This window comes from Canis lupus, chromosome 12, assembly GCF_011100685.1.
Source record: "Canis lupus familiaris isolate Mischka breed German Shepherd chromosome 12, alternate assembly UU_Cfam_GSD_1.0, whole genome shotgun sequence".
Taxonomy (NCBI): domain Eukaryota; kingdom Metazoa; phylum Chordata; class Mammalia; order Carnivora; family Canidae; genus Canis; species Canis lupus.
Window position 1 is genome coordinate 55,819,726 of NC_049233.1, and position 24,849 is coordinate 55,844,574.

The window sequence follows — 24,849 nt, forward strand, 5'->3', positions numbered from 1 at the left end:
GTCTAGTTTTTCAGGGCCTCCGCTACTTTCTTGTGTCTTCTCACTTGGTTGAGAGAGGTCTGTCAAGCCATTTCTTGGCAATAAATATTCACACAGGAACTTTGACACAATTAAGAGGAACCAGAGAACTGATAACTCTTTACAGAAGCAATTTATCTTTTTTTTTTCTTTTCACGTTTAGTCCTCTTTGATTTATTTTGAGGTCAGGAGTCTGATCTTCATTATTTGTTACTGTCAAATACGGGTTCTGTCTATATTCTCCTAACAACTAAATCTCAGGCCAGTTCTGTGCACAGGGTTTGGTGGTGTTTCTGGCCACATAGCTATTCAGGCATTACCCAGGGCAACACTAGGTACGGACCCTCCTCATCCCAAAAGGGAATAAAAGAAAAGCAGTGGACAACTTACCCTTAACGTTTTTTTTTTTTTTTTTTAAGATTTTGTTTATTTATTCATGAGAGACAGAGACAGAGGGAGAGAGAGGCAGAGACACAGGCAGAGGGAGAAGCAGGCTCCATGCAGGAAGCCCAATATGGGACTCAATCACCGGTCTCCAGGATCAGGCCCTGGGCTGACGGTGGTACTAAACCTCTGGGCCACCCGGGCTGCTCCCTGATGTTGTTTTATAGAATCGAAAACTTTCCCTTGTCAGCTTGCATTTTAAATATCCACAGGGGATTGGGTCCCTTCCAGGATGCTCCACTAAATAAGTAAATCACACAAACTCAAAATAGTGGGCTGGGCTAGCACCTGCAGACATATTAATATGCTGAGTGGGCACGCCACCACTCACAGCTGCTGCCAAGGAGGCCCCCTGAGTGTGGAGCTCCTGTTACTGTGAAAACGATCTTTGAGGCCCACCTACAAGTACTTAACTCTCTCCAAGTTGCTGTAGTGGTACCTTAGCCCCTCGGTCCCTGGATCTGTGTTTCTGTCTGCTGTAGGATCCAGCTTATTTATTACCACAGTCAATCCGGTGTCAGCCCATCAATAAAAAGAGACTCTCTCACTCTCTGATGGCCTCCAGGGAAGAATAGGTGATAGTGAGTAATTCTGTCTTTTTTTTTTTTTAATGGGGGAGGAAGCTTCCATCATTTTGGCGTGTCAGTATCTAGGGAACCCCGGGCTGGTCCCAGATCAGGAACTTTAATATAGTCTTAAACTGTTGTGTATGTAAAGAAAGGGAGGATAGTAACTTTATCAATGTTTTCTGTCATTTGTCTTCATTTGAAGGACACTAGGGGTATGGCTCTGTTTTATTGGCTTCTTGGGGTTGCAGCTGTTACTCTACAAATGTAAGCATTTGCTTTAAAAGCATTTATGGAGGTGTTTTGCATTTCAAGAATATACCTTATTTCTGCCACTATAAGTTAATGGCATACAACATAGCACAGAACTCTTATTTTGTTATTGCTTATTATTGCTGTATTTAATGCTGCATTTACCAACTTGGCTCACTAATAAGTATTTTGGCCTGTTTCTGACCTGACACAGATTCATTCTCTGTGAAAGAGTGGTTAATTCTTCCCTCTGAGTACTGGGAGGTGATGATTAGTTGCTGCAAAAATCCTGTGGAGCATACAAGTGTGCCACAGGGGGAAATTGTATCCCTCAGTGGCAAAAGGGTTAATTAAGACATGCAAGGAGATGGATTTATTTTTTCTTTTTATTCAATTCTCTTTACTTTAGGCCAAAATGAATCTGGAGTTGCTGTCCATAATGAGAGAATATATTTAGTTGGTGGTTATTCGATTTGGACAAATGAGCCTCTGGCTTGTATCCAGGTGAGTGGTTGAAGTTCTTTTTGAAGTTTATTCAAATGGTTCAGTGAGGTTACTTTTTGCAGTGCTGCTACTAAAGAAGAGATATTTACGCATAGAAAGAGGTTTGAGCTCCCTTTTTGCAGGCTGGTGTAACCACTAAATTTCATCCTGCATCCTAAAAATGATGCCTAATAAATGATCACGCCCTAGTGAAAATAAAGAGGGGAATGAGCTTTGAAAAATACATATAATATATCCTGGAGATGGGGAAAGTGGGATACCTTTCTCTTTCTAATAAATCAAACAAACAAACAAACACAGCACACAAAAAAATCTTTAGTGATAGTACTATCACACTCCTAACAAATCACAGATGCCTCCTTTCCATTCAGTTGTTTTATTTTCATATTGCAATTTGTTCATTCCAATAAATCCCACCTACAAAGGTGTTCTTCCTTCCCGGCCAACTTGTGAGCAGTAGTGGTTGATGATTAGTCTGATGGAGATAGCCTCTATCCCAGAGAACGGCCCTGGCGCATCAGCATGTGAGCAGCGGAGGGGAGGCAAGTCGCCAGCTGAGCAGCAATAGCTTTTGTTGATATACATATTCAAGGTTTTATTATTTTATTTTTTACAGTAGTTACCATAGTTGTGTTTCTGTTATACATGCTCTCTGAAAATGTATTGACATGTATTAGGCCTGATTTTTCTCATGATCTCTAGAAAAAAGACATCCTTAAAACTACTCTTAACATCTAACTGCACCTTTCGGGGGAGATTTTTAACCACTGCTTCATTATCTTTAATAGTCACAGGACTATTCAAGATTTTAATTTTTTCTTCAGTCACATCTCATAAGATATATATATTTTCTTAAGAAACTTTTCCATCTTGTCTCAGTTTTCAAAATTGTTAGCATGTAGCTGTTTTGTATTGAAATTTTTTTTTCTTGCCAGAGCTTTGTCTGGGTATTTAACATACTTCTCTTAAGTAGATCTAATTAAGCAAGGGAAACATATATATGAACAACATAATAAACAATCTGGTCCTGACGGATGAGTTCTGGGTTGACCACTTAAAGAAGTTAGAGTGGGTTTTTTTTTTTTTTCAGTTTATTTAGATTTAGATATCATTAACATTTAATATTGTATTAGTTCAAGGTATACAAAAAATGTTATATATGTATATATTGCTAGATGATCACCAAAGTAAGTTTAGTTAATAAATTTAGTCCATAACCCCACATATTACAAAAGTTTTTTCCTTTTGTGATGAGAACTTTTAAAATTTATTTTCCTAGCAACTTTGAAATATTTTATATAGTATTGGTAATTGTAGTCACATGCTCTACACTATATCCTCAGAATTTATCTTATAGGTAGAAGTTTGTATATTCTTTTTTATTGAATTAAATATGCCGTACAATGTTACAGTAACTTGAAGTGTATAGCATAGTGATTCAACAAATCTATACATTATGCTATGTTCACCGCAAGTGTTAACTACCATGTGTAACCATACAATGTTATTACAATATCATTGACCATATTCCCTATGCTGTACCTTTTATTCCCATGACTTATTCATTCCTATCTGGAAGCCTGTATGTCCAGTTCCCTTCACCCATTTGCCCATCCCACATACCCACATTCCCTCTGGAAACAACCAATTTGTTGTTTGTTTTTATGGGTCTCTTTCTGCTTTGTATGTTTGTTTTGTTTTTTTTTTATTTTAGATTCCACATATAAGTGAAATCATATTGTATATGTCTTTCTCTATCTGACTTATTTCATTTAACATAATATTCTCTAGGTCCATCCATGTCAGAAATGTCAAGATCTCATTTTTTATGGCTAATGTTCCATTTTTTATATATATCTTCTTTATCCATTTGTCTATCAGTAGACACTTGGGTTGCTTCCATATCTTGGCTATTGTAAATAATGCTGTAGTAAACATAGCGATATCTTTTTGAATCAGCGTTTTTGTAGTCTTTGGGTAAATACCCCATAGTAGAATTTTTGGATCAAATGATATTTCTATTTTTAATTTTTTTGAGGAAACTCCATACTGTTTCCACAGTGGTCACACCAGCTTACATTCCCTATGAGCAATGCATAAGGATTCCCTTTTCTCCATATCCTTGTCAACACTCATTATTTCTATGTCTTTTTGATACTAGATGTTCTTTTTGATACTAGCTGGTGTGAAGTGATAGCTCATTGTGGTTTTGACTGGCATTTCTCTGATGAGTGATGTTGAGTGTCTTTTCATGTGTCTGTTGGCCGTCTGTATGTCTTTGTTGGAAAAATGTCTGTTAGGTTCTTTGCCCAAGTTTTAATCAATTTTGGGGGGGCTTTTTGGGAGGTGGGTATTGTGTCAATTCCTTACATATTTTGGATATTAACTCTTTTATCAGATATGCCATTTGCAAATATCTTTTCCCATTCACTGGATTGCTTTTCCATTTTGTTGATTTCCTTCACTATGCAAAAGCTTCTTATTTTGGTGTTGTCTCAGTTTATCTTTGCTTTTGTTTCCCTTGCCTGGGAACATATCTTAAAAAATGTTGCTAAGGCCAATGTCTAAATAGATTACTGTCTGTGTTTTATTTTAGGAGTTTTATGGTTTGAGGTCACACATTAAGTCTTTAGTGCATTTTGAGGTTTTTTTTTTTGTATTTTAATTAATGTCTGTAACCCCACATAGTTACAAAAGTTTTTTCCTTTTGTGATGAGAACTTTTAAAATTTATTCTCCAAGCCACTTCGAAATATTTAATACAGTATTGGTAATTGAAATGTGATTTAAGAAAGTGGTTCAGTTTAATTCTTCTGCATGTAGCTGTCCAGTTTCCCCAACACCATTTATTGAAGAGACTGTCTTTTCTCGATTGTGTGTTCTTGCCTCCTTTGTCATAGATTAATTGACCTTGTGAGTGTGGGTTTATTTCTGGATCTCTATCTTATTACATTGATCTATTGTCTATTCTTGTGCCACTACCAAATTGTTTTGACTATTGTAGCTTTATAGTATATCTTGAAATTTAGTATTGTGATACCTCCAGGTTTGTTTTTCATAAAATTGCTTTTGCTGTTAAGGGCCTTTTATGATTCCATACAAATTTTAGTATTATTACTCTAGTTATGTGAAAAATACTCTTGGTTTTTTGATAGGATTGCATTGAATCTGTAGATTGCTTTGGATGGTATGAACATTTTAATGATCTTAATTCTTCCAATCCATTAACATGGTATATCTTTCCATCTGTTAGTGTTATCCTCAATCTTTTTAATTAATGTTTTATAGTTTTCAAAGTACAGGTCTTTTATCTTCCTGGTTAACTTTATTCAAATGTATTTTATTCCTTTTGGTGCAACTGTAAATGGAATTGTCTGCTTAATTTCTGTTCTACTACTTTATTAGTATATAGAAATGCAAAACATTTTTGCATGTTAATTTTGTATTCTGCAACCCTACTGAATTCATGTATAAGTTTTAATAATTTTCTGATGGAATGTTTAGAGTTTTCTATGTATAGAATCACATCACCTGCAAATAGTGACAGCTTAAATTCTTCTTTACCAGCTTAGATACCTTGTATTTCTTTTTCTTTTCTAATTGCTGTGGCTGGGACTTCCATTATTATGTTGAACAGAAAGGGCAAGAGTAGACTCCTTGTTTTGGTTCTGATCAAGAGAAAAGCTCCCCCTTTCCCCCCATTGAGTTATGATGTTAACTGGGGTTTGTAATATATGGCTTTTGTTATGTTCTCTCTAAACTCTGTTGAGAGTTTGTATCATGAAGGGATGTTGAATTTTGCCAAATGCTTGTTCTGCATCTACTGAGATGATCATATGATTTTTATTCTTCATTTTGTTCTGTGGCGTATCATGCTGATTGATTTGTAAATATTGAATCATCCATGCATCCCTAGAATAAATCCCTCTTGATTATGATGAATTTTTTTGTTATATTGTTGAATTTGGTTTGCTAATCTTTTGGTGAGAATTTTTAAAGATTTATTCATTTTTGAGAGAAAATATGAGCGGGGTAGAGGGAGAGGTAGAGAATCCAGCAGACTTTCCACTGATTTCAGAGCCTGACACAAGGCTCAATCTCATGACCCTGAGATCATGACCTGAGCCGAAACCAAGAGTTGGGCATTCAGCCAACTGATCCAGCCAGATGCCCAGTCTTTTATTGAAAAATTTTGTGTCTCTTTTCATCATGATATTGGCCTGTAGTTTTCTTTCTTTGTAATGTCTTCATCCGGTTTTGGTATCAGGATAATGCTGGCCTTCTAGAGTATATTTGGAAGTTTTTCTTCCTCTTTTACTTTTTAGAATATTTTGAGAATAATAGCGATTAACTCTTTTTTAAATGTTTGGTAGATTTCACTTGTGAACTCATCTGCTCTTGGGCTTTTGGAGAGTTTTTTCCATTATTGATTCAGTTTTGTTACTAGTAATTGGTCTGTTCATATTTTTTATTTCTTCCTGATTCAGTTTCATAAGATTGTATGTCACTAGGAATTTACTGTTTTTTCTGTGTTGTCCCATCTGTAGGCATATGATTTTTTTATAGTAGTTTCTTATAATTTTATTTCTGTGGTGTCAGTTATAACTTCTCTTTTATTTGAATTCTATTTTTTTCTTGATGAGTCTGACTAAAGGTCTATTGATTTTTGTTTATCTTTTCAAGAACTACCTCTTCATTGTGTTCATATTTTCTATTTTTTTTGGTCTTTCATTTATTTTTGCTCTGACATTTTTTTTTGCTCATCTTTTTCTATTTCTTTTAGATGTAAAGTTATCATAGATTTTTCTTATTCTCTAGGTTCCCCTGTATCACCATAAATTTCCCCTAGAACTGCTTTATCTGTGTCCCAAAATTTTTTGACTATTTTTTTTTTACTGTTGTTTTAATTTTCATTTCTCTTCATGTATTTTTTCATTTCTTCTCTGATTTCTTCATTGACCGATGAGGTGTGTAATAGCATGTTGTTTAGCCTTTATGTATTTGTGCTTTTTCTTGTAATTTTCTTGTAATTGTCATTTCTTGATTCATATTGTTTTGGTCAGAAAGGATGCTTGATAAGATTTCAGTCTTAAAAATACTGACCCTTTTGTGGCCTAAAATGTGACCTGTCCTGGAGAATGTTCCATGAGCACTTGAAAAAAATCTGTTTCCTGTTGGTTTTGGAGAGTATGTTTTGTGTATATATAGTCTAATATGTCATTCATAGATACTGTTTCCTTATTGATTTTCTGCCTGCATGGTCAATCCATTGCTGTAGGTGGGTAAAGTCCCTTACTATTATTTTATGACTGTCAATTTCTCCCTTTATGTCTTTTAATACTTATCTTATGCATTAGGTGCTCCAATATTGTGTGCATAGATAATTACAATTGTTATCTCTACTTGTTTGACTGATTCCTTTTATAATTATGTAATTCCCTTGTTTGTCTCATTACAATCTTTGTTTTAAAGTCAATTTTGTCTGATATAACTATTATTTCCTGGTCTTTTTTTGCTTCTATTTGCATGGAATATCTTTTTGCCTCCCTTCACTTTCAGTCTGTATGGTATATGTCTTAGGTCCGAAGTGATTTTTTTGTTGGTGACAAGCAGATGGGTCTTTTTTTCTTTTAATCTATTCTGTTACTCTATGTTGTTTGAAACTTACAGAGCATTTATATTTAAAGTAATTATTGATAGGTAAGCATGTTTCCATTTTATTCTTTTCTGGTTGTTTTTGTAATTCCTCTGTTACTTTATTTCTTGCTCTTTGTGTGGTTGATGGCTTTCTTTAGTGTAATGCTTGGCTTTCTTTTTATTTTTTGTGTATCTATTATAGTTTTTAATTTTGTTTACTATGAGGTTCATATACAACATCTTAAGTATATAGCCACTTATATTAAATTGATGGTCACTTAAGTTTGAACATATTCTACAAGAACTTTATTTTACTCCCCTTTCCATATTTTATGTATATAGTCATATTTTATATCTTCTTATTTTGTGAATCCCCTTAGCTAACTATTATTGATTTTACCACTTTTGTGTTTTAGCCTTCTTATTAGATTTTAGTGATTCATCTAGTGCCTTTAGTGTATACTCATTACATTTTTTTCTTTCATTATTAGAATAATAATTATGGCCTCTCCCACTTAAATAAGTCTCTAACATTTCTTGTAAGGCTGGTTTGGTGGTGATGAACTCTTTTGTTTGTGTAGGAAACTCTTTATCTCATCTCCGTTTTGAATGATAACCTTGTTGGGTAGAGTATTCTTGGTGGTAGATTTGTTCTTTTCGTACTTTGAATATATCATGCCACTCTCTTACTGCCTACAAAGTTTTTGCTTAAAGATCAACTGATAGCCTTCTGGGGTTTTCCTAGTACACAAACAGGTGGTTCTCTCTAGCTGTTTTTAAAAATTCTCTCTTTATTTTTAATCTTTGACATTTTAATTATGTGTCTTGGTGTTGACATCCTTGGATTCATCTTGTTTGAAACTTTTTGTGTTCCCCAGACTCGGATATCTGTTTCCTCTACACTTTTCTCAAGTCCAGTATCTTATGATTATTACTTTAAATACTCTAGGAGGCATATTATATATTTCACTTAGGTCTCTTGCTGTGGTTTTGTCTTGTTCTTTCATTTGGGGCATATTACTCTGTCTCCTCATTTTGTCTAACTCTGTGTTTCTATGTGTTAGGAAAGTCAGCTATGTCTCTTGCTCTTAAAAATAGTGGCCTTCTAAAGAAGAGGCTCTGTGATGCCATGTAGTGCAATATTGCCTGTTCATCAGAACCTGATACTTCATGGGATGTCTCCTGTGTGTGTTGTGTATGCCTTACTCTTGTGGCTGAGCTACATTTGCCATTAGCCTGGTCTCCTTTAGTGGCTCTCTTTGCCTACAGTAGGCAGTGTTTGCTCTCTATGTTGTTACTGGGCCAGTCAGAATTTACCTTGAGTTTCAGTTGGGTCAGGCCAGGTTTTTGTTAGAGTACAGTAGCACTGAACTGCAGGGTGCTCTTCTTGTGTTGTTTCCTGAGAAGCTTTTGTTGGTGGGTGAGATGTGTGGTCAGACCAGATGTGCAATCCCAGCCCACTGCTGGAGCAGTACTTTAAATGGTTTGTGTGGTTTTCTTCCCCTTTCCCAGGACAGTTGTGGTGTTCCTGGGAAGGTGTTGGGGTGGTGCTGACTCCTGTTGGGGATGCTTGTATACTGCCACACTCCTGGAACCACTTTGAATGGGCTTTTGCTGAGAGTGTGTTGGAAGGAGTGGGTCCACAGGAGAATGTGGAGGTGGGCATGGGGGTGGTACTTGTGATGTTAGCAAGGTTTACACTGTTCTGCTTTGGGAGAAAGTCTAGCTACTTTGAAAAATTCCTACTGAAGCCAGGATGCAGGGGCTGCAGGAGAGTGCTGTGGTAGGAAGAGCTCTTAGCAAGCTAGATGGACTCTATGCTGAGTTGATTCTTGCCATGTGTTTATGTATCTAGGCTAGGGGGCAGGGAAGGTAAATGGCACCTGCCAGGTCTTTTGTCCCCAGAGAAATCTCCCAAAGATCTCTGCCCCTCCAGTACCTGCTCTGATATTGATAAAAAATCTCTATTTCATATTCCCCAAGGATCTTTCAAACTACTGTTTCTATACTGTATCTCAGTGGCGCAGTTACACTATATCTTTAAGGATGGAGACTCCATTTCTAATTACCATCCTGTTTTTTCAGAGCTGAGCTGTTTGTCAAAGTTCTATATGTGAAGCCCCACTAATTTTAAGAACTCAAGAAGTGAAGCCCCTCTGGCTTTCAAGGCCAAATGTTATGGGGATTTGACTTCCCAGTGTAGGTTCTCCATGTTTGGGATACCTGGTGTATGGTCTACCACTTTCCCTTCTTGTGCCTATAGCATTGCTTCCACCTGCAGACAGCCCTGCATATTACTTTGGCTCCCAATCACATCTCCACCCTTCCTTCCCTCTTCCATGTGGCCTTTTGTCTACATTTACTTATTGAGAGTATTTGGTCATTTTCTGGGTTATTTACACTGATTTGGGTATTATCTAGGTGTATCCAGAGGACAAGGTGAACCTAGGATCATCTCACTCTGCAACCTTCTCCATAAGTCCTAATATACTTGCTTTCTTAGAAAGTCAAAATTATAGTTAGTTCTGTGTTCTGACAGCCATTTTGATGTACAAAATCAATCATTTTGAAAATATGTTTATTCCCATGCTGGGGTCCTACGTAGTACACATTTGATAAAGGCCTTTAAGAACCTTTACTATTTGTGGGTAACACGTGTCCATTTAAGCATTTGAATCATGACTTAAAGAGATGTTTGGAATGGAAGTCTTCTCAGACTACATTTTGTCATTTATCCTGTTTTATTTTAGTTATTGACAACTGGTTACAGGTTGTATTATCATTCATTCTGAATGGTAGTTGCACAATTTCAAATACTTGCTTACTTTAGGCATGACTAAGGGACCATTTATTTTGGTTAAATAATAGTAATATATTGATGGTTGGAGAGACTACTTTTTTTTTTTTATAAGATTTTATTTTATTTATTCATGAGAGTCACACAGAGAGAGAGAGGCAGAGGGAGAAGCAAGCTCCATGCAGGGAGCCCGACGTGGGACTTGATCCCGGGTCTCCAGGATCTCGCTCCGGGCCGAAGGTGGCGCTAAACTGCTGGGCCACCAAGGCTTCCCTGGAGAGACTACTTCTATGTTCAGAAGCAAGCTGCTTCTTTACTACTTGCAGGAAGATGAGAAAGTGTAATAATGTTTTTGAGAAAATGGTGATTTGTACTTAGGAATTTCAGTCTCATCAACAGGTTGAAAAGTACAGGAAAATGTGGTAGAGAAAACACATTAAAAATATAAAAGATTAAAATATATATATAAAAGATTAAATTTTTCATTAGTCACACATTGATATATATAATCCTTGGATTCTAAGGGCATAGCTGATAAGATTAATGAGGGACAGTTCAGAGATTGGTCCTTTAATGTCCAGAAGGACTAAGGTCATTTTTTGCTCTTGAAAATACCAGAAAATAACCAGTTTCTTTAGGCTGCCCTTCTGAACTCTAATCAAAGCTTCGTTGTCACTTGTAGGATTCAGCCACATAGGGATGAAGCATTTTAGATATTGAGAAAGTATACTACTTTATTTCCTTCTACTACTTGACTTAGCATAGACTCCTTGATCCATTACAAGAGCTATGCAAACAAGGGGAAAAACTGAGATGCTCTTAAGTTAATGCTTGCTTAAAGACTGAGATTTGGACTTGTTGGTAATAACTCATGGAGAAAACTGAGGATAGATTCATAAGGAAAGTGCTCTTGTTAATTACTGGGTGTGCAAGAATCATCTGGCACAGGGGTTGACTCTAACCTGATGTGCTCTGGATGATGAGCAGCACATAAGGGAGCAGCTGCATAAGTGTGCAAGTGATTAGTCTATTTCCAGATCACCTCCACTACTCTTCATTTACAATTACTTCCTTTTGGCTGGAGGATATGCTGCCAAGCTGGCACCTCGTTCTCCCAAACGCCTTCTCTCTGGCAGTTTACAGGGGAGTGTTTTAGAGAAATACTGCCAAAACTTCTTTTCCCTTCTCGCAGATTAAATAAATTACATCTGTTTAACATATGCAGTCTCCATTGGCCCAGGGAATGAGACAATAGCTCTCTAGTTGATGACCTCAACTGATATTTTGTCTTCTAAAAATGTATTGTTGTGGAGGGGATATTGTGAATGGCACAAAATCTTTGTTCTCTCTTTGGTTGGAACCATGAGCTCACATATTGGCTCTGCCACTTACTGTATGACCTTGAGCAAGTCAGTGAACTTTCTCAATATCTAAATTTCTTCTTTATACATTGAAGACAATACTTACCCTTATATCACTGAGATAAATAGTGAAAGGTCTCTGTTTTCTATATTTAATGAAATACTAATCAAAATCCCATTGGGATTTTCCTTTTTCTCCTAGGGTAGGGAGATAATGTTGTCAGACTGATCTTAAAGTTTCTCTAAGAAAGTTAAATGTATAAAAATAACTAAGAAGTTTCTGAACACTAAATGAAGGCGACTTGCCCTACCCAGTCAAAGCAACTGTAAATGCGGTACTGTAGGATGATGTACAAACCAACAAAAGAGAACCATAAAAAAAAGTTTATAGGTTGCATAATTTTTTTAAAAATTAGAGCTAGTAGTATATTTTGTTCAACAAATGGGAATATCTAAATGTCCATTTGAGGGGAAAAAATAGCAAGGAGTTTGATCTTTTATTTTAGGCTGTAGTGATTTCTCTCTTTATGAACTTGGATCCCCAAATATCAAGGGCCCCTTTCATCTAAAGAATGTGTTTTTATAGTTAAAACCTTAATTATTCAGCTTAGTGATAGATGAAGGCAGGAGTGGACAAGATCATTAAAGAAAAGTACCAAGAGGTCTCTGGTTGGGAATAATAAGGCACATGTACACTTAGCATGCAGGTGGAAAAAAGAGGACCAAAGGTGGATAGCAACAGGACAGTGTCAATTATGAACTTTTTTAAAATCATGGAATCCAAGAGATGAAAGGTTTCAAATGAGGGTAGAGGAAGGTCAAATGAAGAGCGATTAAGAAGATTGAGGGCTGGAAAGGGCCTGATGGGTTTGACAAGTAGGATATGACCAGCTTTCTTTAAGAAATATTTTTTCTAATACACATATGGTCTCTGACTTATGATGGTTGACTTATGATTTTTCAGTTTTACAGTGGTGCAAAAGCAATACTCAGAAACCATACTTTGAATTTTGGATTTTGATCTTTTTTTCAGGCTAGTGATATATAGTACAATATGCTCATGATGCTGGACAGTAGCAGCGAGCCACAGATCCTAGGCAGCCACACAACCATGACGGTAAACACACAACCATTGTTTTTCACTTTCAGTTTAATATTCAATAAATTACATGAGATACTTAACCCTTTATTATTTTTAAAAATATTTACTTTAGAGCAAGTGTGCACAAATTGAGGCGGCAGAGGGAGAGAATCTTCAAGCCGACTCTCCGCTGAGCATAGAGCCTGATGCGGGACTTGATCCCACGACCCATGAGATCATGACCTGAGCAAGGGAGTTGACAAACAAATGAGCCATCCAGTTGTCCCTACTCAATATTTTATTATAAAATAGGATTTGTGTTAGATAACTTTGCCCAACTGTAGGCTAAGGTGAGTGCTTTGAGCACATTTCAAGTCAAACTTGTCTAAGCTATGATGTTTGGTAGGTGTATTTAATATATTTTTGACTTTTGATCTTTTTAATTTATGATGGGTTTCTTGGAACATCACTCCATTGTAAGTTAAAGACTTCTATTAAAATTAAGCAGGCTTCCGTGAGGTGACAGCAGGTCCAGACTAACAAAGAGACTCTTCCATGTAACAAAAGAGATTAACTCCAGCTTAAAGGGGAAATAACTGGCGGAAAATATCCAGACCCAATTGATTTTCAATCTGCTACTTAGCTTTGCTATAATATTCTGTGTCCTAGATACTATGCTAGATGTCACCAATTCTCAGAACAAAGCTGCAGGGTTGATGTTTGCTTCATTTTACAGATGAGGATTTGTAAACCAACATATCATAATGCTAACAAATTTGGGCAAGTTACTTAAGTAGTGTAAGATATAAAAAATTAAATTGACATACGTTATATTAGTTCATATTATTTTTTTGAGAGTATTAGTTCATATTAATTTGAAATTTTATACACTACTCAGTGCTCACCATGATGACCATACTTATCATCTGTCACCATATAAGATTACTACATTATTGACAGTATGCCCTATCCTGTACTTTTCAGCTTCAGGACTTATTTTGTAACTGGAAGTTTGTGCCTCTTAATCTGCTTTATTTTGCCTGTTTGCTAGCTCACTTCTCCCTCTGGCAACCACCGGTTTGTTCTATGTACTTATAAGTCTAATATCCTTGTTTATTCATTTGTGTTTTTAGAGCCCACATGTAAGTGACCTCATACAGTATGTGTTTCTCTGTCTTATTTCACTAGTGTAATACCCTCTTGATCCATCCATGTTGTCCCAAATGGCAAGATGTTTATTCTTATGTGTGTAATATTCCATTTGTGTATGCATGTATGTATGTACAATCACATCTCTATCCATTCCTGTTAATGGATGCCTAGATTGTTCCACATTTTGGCTATGTAAACTATGCTGCAATAAACATAGGAGTGCATATATCTTTCCATATTACTGTTTTCATATTCTTTGGGTCAATAGCCAGCAGTGGAATTACTGGATCATTTGGTATTTCTAATTTTTTAAGGAACCTCTGTAATGTTATCCACATAATGGATAATGTGGCTGCACATTTTCATTCCTGACAGTAATGCAGGGTGTTCCTCCTTATTCTGTATGTCCTCAGTAACACTTCTTAGAACTTTTTAAAATACTAGCCATTTTGACTGGTGTGAGGTGATGTCTCATTGTGGTTTTTGATTTGTATTTCCCTGATGATTAATGATGAGCCTCTTCAGGTGTGTACTGGTAGTCTCTCTGTGCTCTTTGGAAAAATGTCTGTTCAAGTCTTCCGATCATTTTAAAATTTTCTTTTTGTGTTGAGTTGTAGTTCTTTATATATTTTGGATATCAACCACTTATCAGCTAGATTATTTACGAATATCTTCTTCCATTCAGGAGGTTGCCTTTTCATTTTGTTGATGGTTTCCTTTGCTGTGCAAAAGCTTTTTATTTTGGTAAAATTTCAATAGTTTATTTTTGCTTTTGTTTCCTTTACCTGAGACCACCTATTCATAAATATATGGCTATGACTGATATCCATGAAATTACTATATTTTCTTTTAAGATTTTTGTCTTGGGCCCCACTGTTAGGTGTTAAATGAATTTTGAGTGTATTTTTGTGTGGGGTGTAAGAAGGTGATCCAGTTTCTTCTGCATGTAGCTGTCTAGTTTTCCCAGCACCATTTATTGTATAGACTGTCTTTTCCCCATTGTGTATCGTGCTCCATTTGTTGGGTTAACTGACCATTTAAGCATGGGTTTATTTCTGAACTTTCTATTCTTTTCCATTGATCTGTGTCTATAGTGTGGGATTGCACTGAATCTGTAGATTACTTTGGACAGTATGGACATTTTAACACTGTTCTTCTGAACCATGAATATGGTATATCTGTCCATTTTTCTCATCTTCAGTTTCTTTCACTGGTGTTTTATATATGATTACAGAGTTCAGGTCTTTCACTTCTTAGATTTTTCCTCGGTTATTTTATTCTTTTTGTTGCAATTATAGATTTTTTAATTGCAATATTCTTGACGGTTGAATTAGTTTCAGGTGTACAACACAGTGATTCAGCAAGTTTATACATTATGCTATGGTCACCATGGGTATAGCTACCATCTGTCACCCTACAATGCTATTATTATACTGTTGACTACATTCCCTATGATGTGCATTTTACCCTTGTGATTGATTTATTCTATAACTGGAAGCCTATACTTCTCACTTCCCTTCACCTATTTTGCTTATGTCCCACTCTATCCCCTCTGACAACCATCCATTTATTCTCAGTATTTATGGGTCTATTTTTTGCTTCTTTCTTAGATTCCACATATAAGTGAAATCATATTATATCTGTGTTTCTCTAACTTATTTCACTTAGCATAATACTCTTGGTTCACTCATGTTGTCCCAAATGGGAATATCTTTTTATGGCTGAATATTTCTTGTACATACTTACCACTTCTTCATCTATCAGTGGGACACTCTGTTGCCTCCATATCTTGGCTATATATACATATATAATGCTGCGATGAACATATGGGTGCATGTATCTTTTTAAATTAGTGTTTTTGTATTCTTTCAGTAAATACTCAGTATTGGAACCACTGGCTCTTCTGGTATTTGTTTTTAATTTTTTGAGGAACCTCTATACTGTTTTCTACAATGACTGCACGGTCATCCCACCAACAGTGCATTAGGATTCCCTTTTCTTCACAGGTTCTTGTCTTTTTGATACTGGCCCTTCTGACTGATGTGGTGATACTTCATTGTGGGTTTGATTTGTGGTTCTCTGATGATTAGTGTTGTTGAGCATCTCTTCGTGTGCTTGCCATCAGTATGTCTTCTTAGGAAAAATGTTCAGGTCCTTTACGATTGTTTTAATCAGATTGTTTGGTTCTTTTGGTGTTGAGATGTACAATTTCTTCACATATTTTAGACATTCACCCTTTAAAAGCTATGTCATTTACAAATATCTTTGGCTTTGTTGATGGTTTACTTTGCTGTGCAAAAAATTTTTTTCCCCTGTAGTCCCAATACTTTACTTTTGGTTTTGTTTCCCTTGCCTCAGGAGACATATCTAGAGAGACGTTGCAAAGGCCACAGTCAGAGAGATTACTGCCTGTTTTCTTTTACACGTTTTACAGTTTCGCGTCTCCCACGTAGGTCTTGAATGCATTTTGTGTTTATTTTTGTGTGTGATGTAAGAAAGGGTCTTGTTTCATTCTTTTGTAGTAGTCGTCCAGTTGTCCCAACACCATTTATTGAACAGACTGTCATCCAACATGTATTTTTCATCTTTTATTGTAGATTAATTGACCATATAAGTGTTGACTTTTATTTGGGCTCTCTATTCTGTTCCATTAATCCATGTGTCTATTTTGTGCCAAAACCACATTGTTTTTACCATGACAGCTTTATAGTAGATCTTAAAATCTTACATTGCAATACCATCAGCTTAGTTCTTCAACATTGTTTCCTTGGCTATTCAGGATCTTTTGTGGTTTCTTAAACATTTTAGAGATACTAATGCTTCCAGTACATGAACACAGTGTATCTTTCTACTTGTGTTGTCTTTATTCTCTCATGACTGTTGCATAGTTTTCAGTATACAAGTTTTTCAAATCCTTGGTTAGGTTTACTACTAGGTATTTGGTAGAATTTTGGTAGAATTGTAACTTGAATTATTAATTTTTTTGCCACTCCATTATTAGTGTACAGATATGCACCTCACTTTTGAGTGTTCATTTTATATCCTGCAACTTCAGTGCTACAAACAGTGACAACTTAATTTTCTTCCTTACCAATCTGTATGCCTTTATTTCTTTTTTTTTCTAATTACTGTGGTCAGGACTTCAGTACTATGCTGAATAAGAGACAAGAGTAGAATTTTCCATTATTTTTGATCACAGAGGAAAGGTCTGTTTATCCTCATTGACTAACATCTTTGCTGTGGGTTTCATGTTGTCGTTTATTGAGATATGTTCCCTCTAAATCCACTGTTAATTTTTATCTGAAACATGAATTTTGTTAAATGCTCTTTCTGTATCTACTGAGATGATCACAATATTTATCACTGTGTTTATTAGTGTGATACAGCATGCTGATTGACTTACAAAGATTGAACTGTCCTTGTATCCTTCAAATAAATCCCCTTGATTGTGGTGAATGGTTCTTTTAATGTATTGTTGAATCCAGCTTGCTAATCTTTTGTTGATGATTTTTCCATTTATGTTCATCAGGGATACTGGCCTGTAGGTTTCTTTTTTCTTTTTAATAATATTTTTGATTTTCGTATCAGGGCGATGCTAGTCTCATAGAATCTATTTGGAAACTTTCCTTCCTCTTATTTTTTGGAATAGTTTGAGGACAATAGGTATTGACTCTTCTTTTTTGAAATGGTTTCTAGGAATTTATCCATTTCTTCCAGGTTGTCTAGTTTTTTGGCATATAAATTTTCATAGTATTCATAGTATTTTTATTTCTGTGGTATCAGTTGTTACTTTTCTTTCATTCTATTTGTGTTTTTTTCTTAAGTCTAATTTTCTTTCAATTTTATCTTTTCAAGACCTAGCTCTTGGTTTTGTTGATCTTTTCTTTTAGTCTCTATTTCACTTATTTATGCTCTGATCTTTATTTTCCCTTCTAACATTGGGTTTTGTTTGCTCTTTTTCTAATTTCTTTTTTTTTTTAATATTTTTTTCTTTATTTATTTATGATAGTCACACAGAGAGAGAGAGAGAGAGAGGCAGAGACATAGGCAGAGGGAGAAGCAGGCTCCATGCACCGGGAGCCCGATGTGGGATTCGATCCCGGGTCTCCAGGATCGCGCCCTGGGCCAAAGGCAGGCGCCAAACCGCTGCACCACCCAGGGATCCCTTTTTTCTAATTTCTTTAGATGTAAATTAGATTGAGATTTTTGTTTCTGGAGGTAGTCTTAGATCACTATAAATTTCCCTCTTTTGAAAGCTGTTCTAGGATTTTTGACTGTGGTGCTCTCATTAGTCCTCAAATATTTTTAAATTTTGTGTGTGTGTGTGTGTGTGTGTGTGTGTGTGAATATTTCATTAACCTACCAGTCATGTAGTAGCATTTTATTTAACCTCCATGTATCTGTGTTTTTTTTTTTTCTTGTTATTGATTTCTACTTTCATACCACTGTGGGCAGAAAAGATGCATAATATTTCATTCTTAAGCTTATTGTGGTTTAGCCTATGATCTTTAGCCTATGACATTCTAGAAAATGTCCCATGTGCACTAAGACTCTTGCTTTTGGATGGAATGTTCTATATGTATCCATCTGGTCTAACATACCATTTTAAAGACCTTATTAGAGGGGCATTTGGGTGGCTCAGTCAGTTAAGCAACTGCCTTCATCTTGGGTCATGATCCCAGGGTCCTGGCATTGAGTCCCACATCTGGCTCCCTGCTCAGTGGGGAGCCTACTTCTCCCCCTTCCACTCCCTCGGCTGGTGCTCTCTTGCTTTCTGTCAAATAAAGTCCTTGGGGGGAGGGTAATAAAGACACTGTTGGGGATCCCTGGGTGGCGCAGCGGTTTGGTGCCTGCCTTTGGCCCAGGGTGTGATCCTGTAGACCCGGGATCGAATCCCACATCGGGCTCCCGGTGCATGGAGCCTGCTTCTCCCTCTGCCTGTGTCTCTGCCTCTCTCTCAATCTCTCTGTTACTATCATAAAAAAAAAAAAAAAAAAAAGGCACTGTTGAATGTCTGACTCTTGATTTCGGCTCAAGTCATGGTCTTGGGGTTGAGATCAAGCCCCATGTTGGGCTCCATGCTCAGCAGGGAATTTACTTGAGATTTTTGCCCTCTCCTTCTGCCACTGCTAATGTGTGGACTCTATCTCTAAAATAAGTGAATAAATCTAAAGACACTGTTCATCCCCTCTAGTGTATATTTTACTTATTATATATATTCTCAGCTTTGATTTTTTTGTATTTTCCTTCTCTTGACATTTTCACTGAGTTTTTCCATTCTTCTCTGTAGTCCAGTTAGTTTCCTTATAACCAATCTACCTGATGGAGATGACCATTATTTTTAATTCTCTATTTCATCTAGTTAATTTTCTGAGGTTTTTATCTTATTTGGAGCATATTTCCTTGCCTCCACATATTGCCTGACTTTCTGTGTTTGTTCCTACAAATTAGGTAGAACAGCTACTTCTAACATTGAAGAAATGGTCTTGTGTATGGTCCTTTCCTATGTAGACATGTGTCTCCAGTGACTGGATGGCTGGAACTGCGGCTGGCATGGGCTTGATGGTCCTGGGGCCCTCAGTGCTGGGGCTTCCCTAAAGGGATGGCTGGAACTGAGTGTGGGCATGGGCATGGGCCAGGGTATTCCTGTGACTCTCCACACATCTCCAGAGGATGCCCTGGCAGGATAGCTAAAGCCAAAGTTAATGCAAACTGGAGGGTGACGGGGGATTCTCTGAATGGTAGGCACCTGGTAGGTTAGGTGGAGGCAAAGAGGGGTGCAAGCTGGGGTGTCCTTGGCACTATGCAGGGGCTGAAGCCAAGGTGTAGTGTAGTTTGGGGCATCCTGGGGTGCCACATACAGTAGGTGCCTTGAGAGGAGAGCTGTATCTGAACTGGGTGCATGCTGGGGTGTCCTGGAATGCTTAGTTCATGAGATGCTATGGCAGGGCAACTAGACACATGGCTGGTATAGGTTAGGTTGTCCCAAGGCATTAGATGCAGGGTTTGCCCTGGGCAGGTGGCTAATAGCTGAGGGAGGGTGCACACTGGGGGTCCTGGGATGCTCTGTGCACATAAATCTGGAAGCTCTGAGCTGGGAGTGTCATAATGTAGCAAGACATTAGAAGCTAAAGTAGTGTGTGCCTAGAGTGTTCCACAATGCTTTGTGCCTGTGTCACCTTGGCAAGATGGCTGTAGCTGTAATGAGTGCTGAGCAGGGGTGTCTTGGTATGTGACAAGCTGGAGGCTATCTTCTTGGGATGGCTTGCTCTGATCTAGAGGCCAGGGACTCACTGAATCAGTAGGCTGGCTAGGGGGTCTGGTCCCTATTCCTGTCTATGCTAACAAGGTGGACAGGGAATGTAAAGAGTGGTACCTCCAATGCAGAGAGTTCTCCCTGCTATCCTGTTTGACGGTGGGAGTTGGATCCTTGACAGTCTAGTTGCTTTTAGTTTGTGGCTTTCATTCTGTGCCCCAGGGAAGATACATCTGTTCACAGTTCCTTAGTACTATCCCTCCCCGTTGCTATTTGCATTGCTGGGACCGTGGGTTATCTTCATTAATATATCTCTCTCTCTTGGAGTTATGTCGTTTATCTTTTGTGCAGAAGCTGTTCAGTCAGCTCTCATTTCTCCCTCAGGAGGAATTGCTCCAGATAGGTTTATATTTGGTATGTCTGTGGAGGAGCTGAGTTCAGTCTTCATAAGCCATCATCTTGGACTACCCTCCAATGGGATTTTTTTTTTTTAAGATTTATTTATTCATGAGAGACACACAGAGAGAGGCAGAGACACAGGCAGAGGGAGAAGCAGGCTCCCTGCAGGGAGGAGCCTGATGTGGGACTCGATCCCAGATTCCAGGATCACACCTTCAATCAAAGGCAGATGTTCAACCACTGAGCCACCCAGGCGTCCTCCAATGGGATTTTCTTAATTTCTCTTTCTGCTGCTAGAAATGTAACACATTTCTGTATCTTAATTTTGTACCCTGCAACTTTACTAATAACTACATTTATCTGTTCATCGGTAGTCTTCTAGAATTAGAAAATATGTATCTTTCTACACACACACATATATATATATATATTTTTTGGTTAATCTTAACAATTTAGATACCTTCCCTTTTTGATTGCTGCAGCTGGAACATCCAGTATTATGTTTAATAAAAGTGGTGAGAGTGGAACTTCTTGTTGCTGGTCTTAGAGGGGAAGCTTTCAGTTTTTCACTTTTCAGTATGATGTTGGGTTGTGGGTTTCTCATATTTGGTTTATCATGTTGAGGTATATTCTCTTTATTATTTTTTTGGTATATTATCTTTAAACCCACTTCGTTGAGTTTTTATCACGAATGGATGTTGCATTTTGTCAAATGCTTTTTCTGCAACTATTCAGGTGATATGATTTTTAGTCATTCCTCATGTGATATATCACATTGATTTACTTGTGACTATTGAAACACTTATTTCTGTAATAAATCCCATTTGATCATGGTGAAAGATTTTTTTAATGTATTGGTAAATTCAGTTTGCTAGTATTTTGTTCAGCATTTTTTGCAACTAGGTTCATCATGTATGCTGGCCTGTAGCTTTTTGTCTTTTTGTAAGGTTTTTGTCTGGTTTTGGTATCAGGTTAATACTGGCCTCACAGAATATATTTGGATATTATCCTTCCTTTTCTATTTTGTGGAATAGTTTGAGAACAGCCATTAACTCTTGTTTAAATGTTTGCTGAATTCACCTATGAAGCCATCTGGTCCCAGATTTTTGTTGGTAGTTGTTTACTAGTAATGAAATTGAATGGGTAATCAGTCAGTTTATATTTTCTATTTCTCCCTGAATTGGTTTTGGAAGATTGTAGGTCTCTAGGAATTTATCCATTTCTTTTAGGGTGTCCAATTTGTTGGCATAAAAATTTCATAGTAGTTTCTTGCAATCCTTTGTATATCTGTGGTGTTGGCTGTAACTTCTCTTCTCTCATTCCTGATTTGGGTCTTGATGTGTCTGGGTAAAGGTTTATTAATTTGGCTTATCTTTTCATTAATAAGTTCTTGCTTTTATTGCTCTTCTCATTCTTTATTCCTTGCTTCCTTCTACTAGCTTTGGGCTTTTTTTCTAGATCTTTAGGTGTAGAGTTTGAGCAAAATGTAAATGACCACCTTATGATACAATGAATATTTTTTCCATTCACCGATTGACCTAGTACCATGTTAATAAGCCTGTGTTTGTGTAGTTTTCCAGTTCTTGTAACTTATTTCTAGGTAGTGTTGTAGTTAGAAAAGATGCTTGATATGATTTCAGTCTTTTTAAATTTCTTGAGATTTGTCTTATGGCCTAATATGTGATCTTTTCTGGAGAATATTGTAGGTACACTTGAAAATAATGTGTATTCCAGTGTTTTTGGATGGATATGTTAGGTCCATCTGGTACAATGTGTTGCTTAAAGCCACAAGACCTTTTTATTAAAGGAGGAAAAAGCTACCTACCTCATCACTGTTCTAAAGATTAAATCATTATAAACTTTTATCGACAAATTATGTAGACAAATATATAAATGTATGTAATAGCACTTACCTGGATCTTAATATATATTTCTGATACCATACTGTAAGGGGGGTAAAAAAACCAATGCCTAAGGTACGTATGGTCATGGTGGCATTACTGAATTCAACTGCAGGCATCCTTTTATGTGTATACTTATATATTTATGCTCAAATTAGTTTGAGCAATCATCTTTGACATTCAGGCTTCTCTTCTTTTGTAGGTAGTGGATATAAGTAGAGAAGGCAAAGAAGAAGTATTCTATGGGCCTACACTCCCTTTTGCTTCCAATGGAATAGCAGCATGCTTCCTTCCAGCTCCATATTTCACATGCCCTAACCTTCAGACTCTTCAAGTGCCTCATCACAGAATTGGGACCATCTGAGAGCGAATGCTTTGTTAATAACTATCATGAACAGAAGGGAAAGAAAAGCTTCACTTTTGGATACTGGGCATGAAAACACCCAGTGCTCAATGCTTCCTTGTTTTGTTTTCTATGTCTTATATTCAGATAAAAATTAGCAAAAAATGAACCGTTTTCTAAAATACATTACCGAAAACTCCTGTCACCCTTTTGTGTGTCAGTATACAATATATATGACTTCTACTGTGGTGTAGCTTAGTGCCAACTTAATGGTCCATACTTGTTCCATGGGTCTTTATAACCTTCTTTGTATACTTTTTCTAATCAGTGCTGTCTAGAAAAACAGGACAATATTAGTAAGGAGTTTATTTCATAAGTACTGTCATCAGTGGTCTTTAAAAAAAATTCAGTAGTTAATCCCCTTACTCCTTAAACCTGGGTTTGTAATTTTTCTTTTAAAAATTTAACATTATGCAGACCCACTCAGTATAGACTCAGCATTATGACATCATAAAATTTTAAATGCCCTATTTTATTCAAGGTATACGAATAATAGAAGTACACCGGAATAGCAGTCAGATAGCCATATTTTTCGGCTTGGTTAATCTGTGACCTCGGGCTAGGTGCTTACTTTTCATGACTTGTTTTCCCACACTTAAGGAGGATAATCATGGATTTCCATGTTAATTCAGAAGAATGTTGTGAAGATTAGGCAAATGCCCTCTCAAGTGCTTCATTTAATAAAAAAAGTTACTCAAATTACAAGATATTTTACTATCTCTAGAACCTTGTAACTTAATGGGGAGATTATTTTCAAAATTAAAAATTACTAAACAGAACTTGAAACACATGCAATGGAATAAATGATTCTGATAAGCATGTGAAAGAGATGCTAATTAGGAAAAGGGGAGTTTACCAAAACCAAAGATTCCCAAGTCTGTACAAATTCTTGCTTCAAATAATAATTTAAACCTCTTGTTTAAACTCACTTAGTGAAAAATGACATTTTAAAGCTCAAAAAAAATTAGTTGTACTAATTTTGGTGCCATAAAGTGCTCTGACATAAATCTGAACCTAGACTTGGTAATTCTAATAAAAGTTTTTCTACTTTGTTAAAGGTTATGTCAATCTTGAGCACTTGTGGGATTCTTCACCACCACCAATACATATTTTATTACTACATACTTTTAATAATGCATAAGAATTCTTATTTAGGTGAGGTTTTTGGATTTGCTTTGTCTATAGTAAAAAATACATATATAAAATAAAATTCAATCACATTTGAACATAAATTCAGGAAGTATAATTTGAATTTTTCCCTTTTCCTAATCTTGTTAGGATCTAAGTCACCTTTACTAAAAGGGAGACTTTTTTCCTTCTGCACAGTTCAATTATTCAGCAATCCTTATCTTACAGGAAACTATCATTTTATTCATGTAACCATTCAGAAGTGAATAAAAACATCAACCCTTTTTCATCCTAAATACAAAATTCACTAATGTTATACACTGTAATACCTAAAATTTTTGATTTCTAAATAATCTGGTTATTCAGATTATAAGAATAGGAGGAGAGACTGTGGTAAGGGAAAAAAAGTAACTAAAAAGCTTCCCAGAGATTTAGCCAAAACATCTTAATTTTACAGTTCTGAAAAGTGAACATTGATACTGATTATTGATATTTAGAAGGATGACAGTCTCTTTAAAGGGTATAGATCATGTAAACTAAATATTTTAAATTCCTTACCAAGTCAGGAAAATGACTCCAGTATTTCAGATAGCTTTCAACAAGAACCCAAACAATAAGTATTTCAGATTTACTAAAATTTTACTTGACAAATGAATTTACTGCCAGCTATTTTACCTTATAAAAATCATTACATTTGCAATCCCAAATCCTATATCCAATGAATTAAAAGGAAATGGTCTAAAAATAAGTTTTCCTGGGGATCCCTGGATGGCTCAGCGGTTTACCACCTGCCTTTGGCCCTGGGCGTGATCCTGGAGTCCCAAGATGGAGTCCCACATTGGGCTCCTGGTATGGAGTCTGCTTCTCCCTCTGCCTGTGTCTTTGCCCCCCTCCCCTTTCTCTATGTCTATCATGAATAAATAAAATCTTTAAAAAATAAGTTTTCCTGAC

At 36.5% G+C, this 24,849-nt stretch overlaps 1 protein-coding gene across 10 annotated transcripts in view; it reads left to right on the forward strand.

Annotated features, from left to right (window-relative positions):
• The window catches only part of KLHL32 (kelch like family member 32), a 230,991-nt gene extending 208,076 nt beyond the window's left edge, over positions 1–22,915 (forward strand). For all 10 annotated transcript variants that reach the window (XM_038554767.1, XM_038554775.1, XM_038554771.1 and 7 more), the window contains 2 exons: positions 1,690–1,784; positions 22,570–22,915. In XM_038554767.1, coding sequence (XP_038410695.1) covers positions 1,690–1,784; positions 22,570–22,731 — 257 coding nt within the window. In that variant the 3' untranslated portion in view covers positions 22,732–22,915. The remainder of the gene's footprint in view (positions 1–1,689; positions 1,785–22,569) is intronic.
• The last annotated feature ends 1,934 nt before the right edge of the window (positions 22,916–24,849 follow it).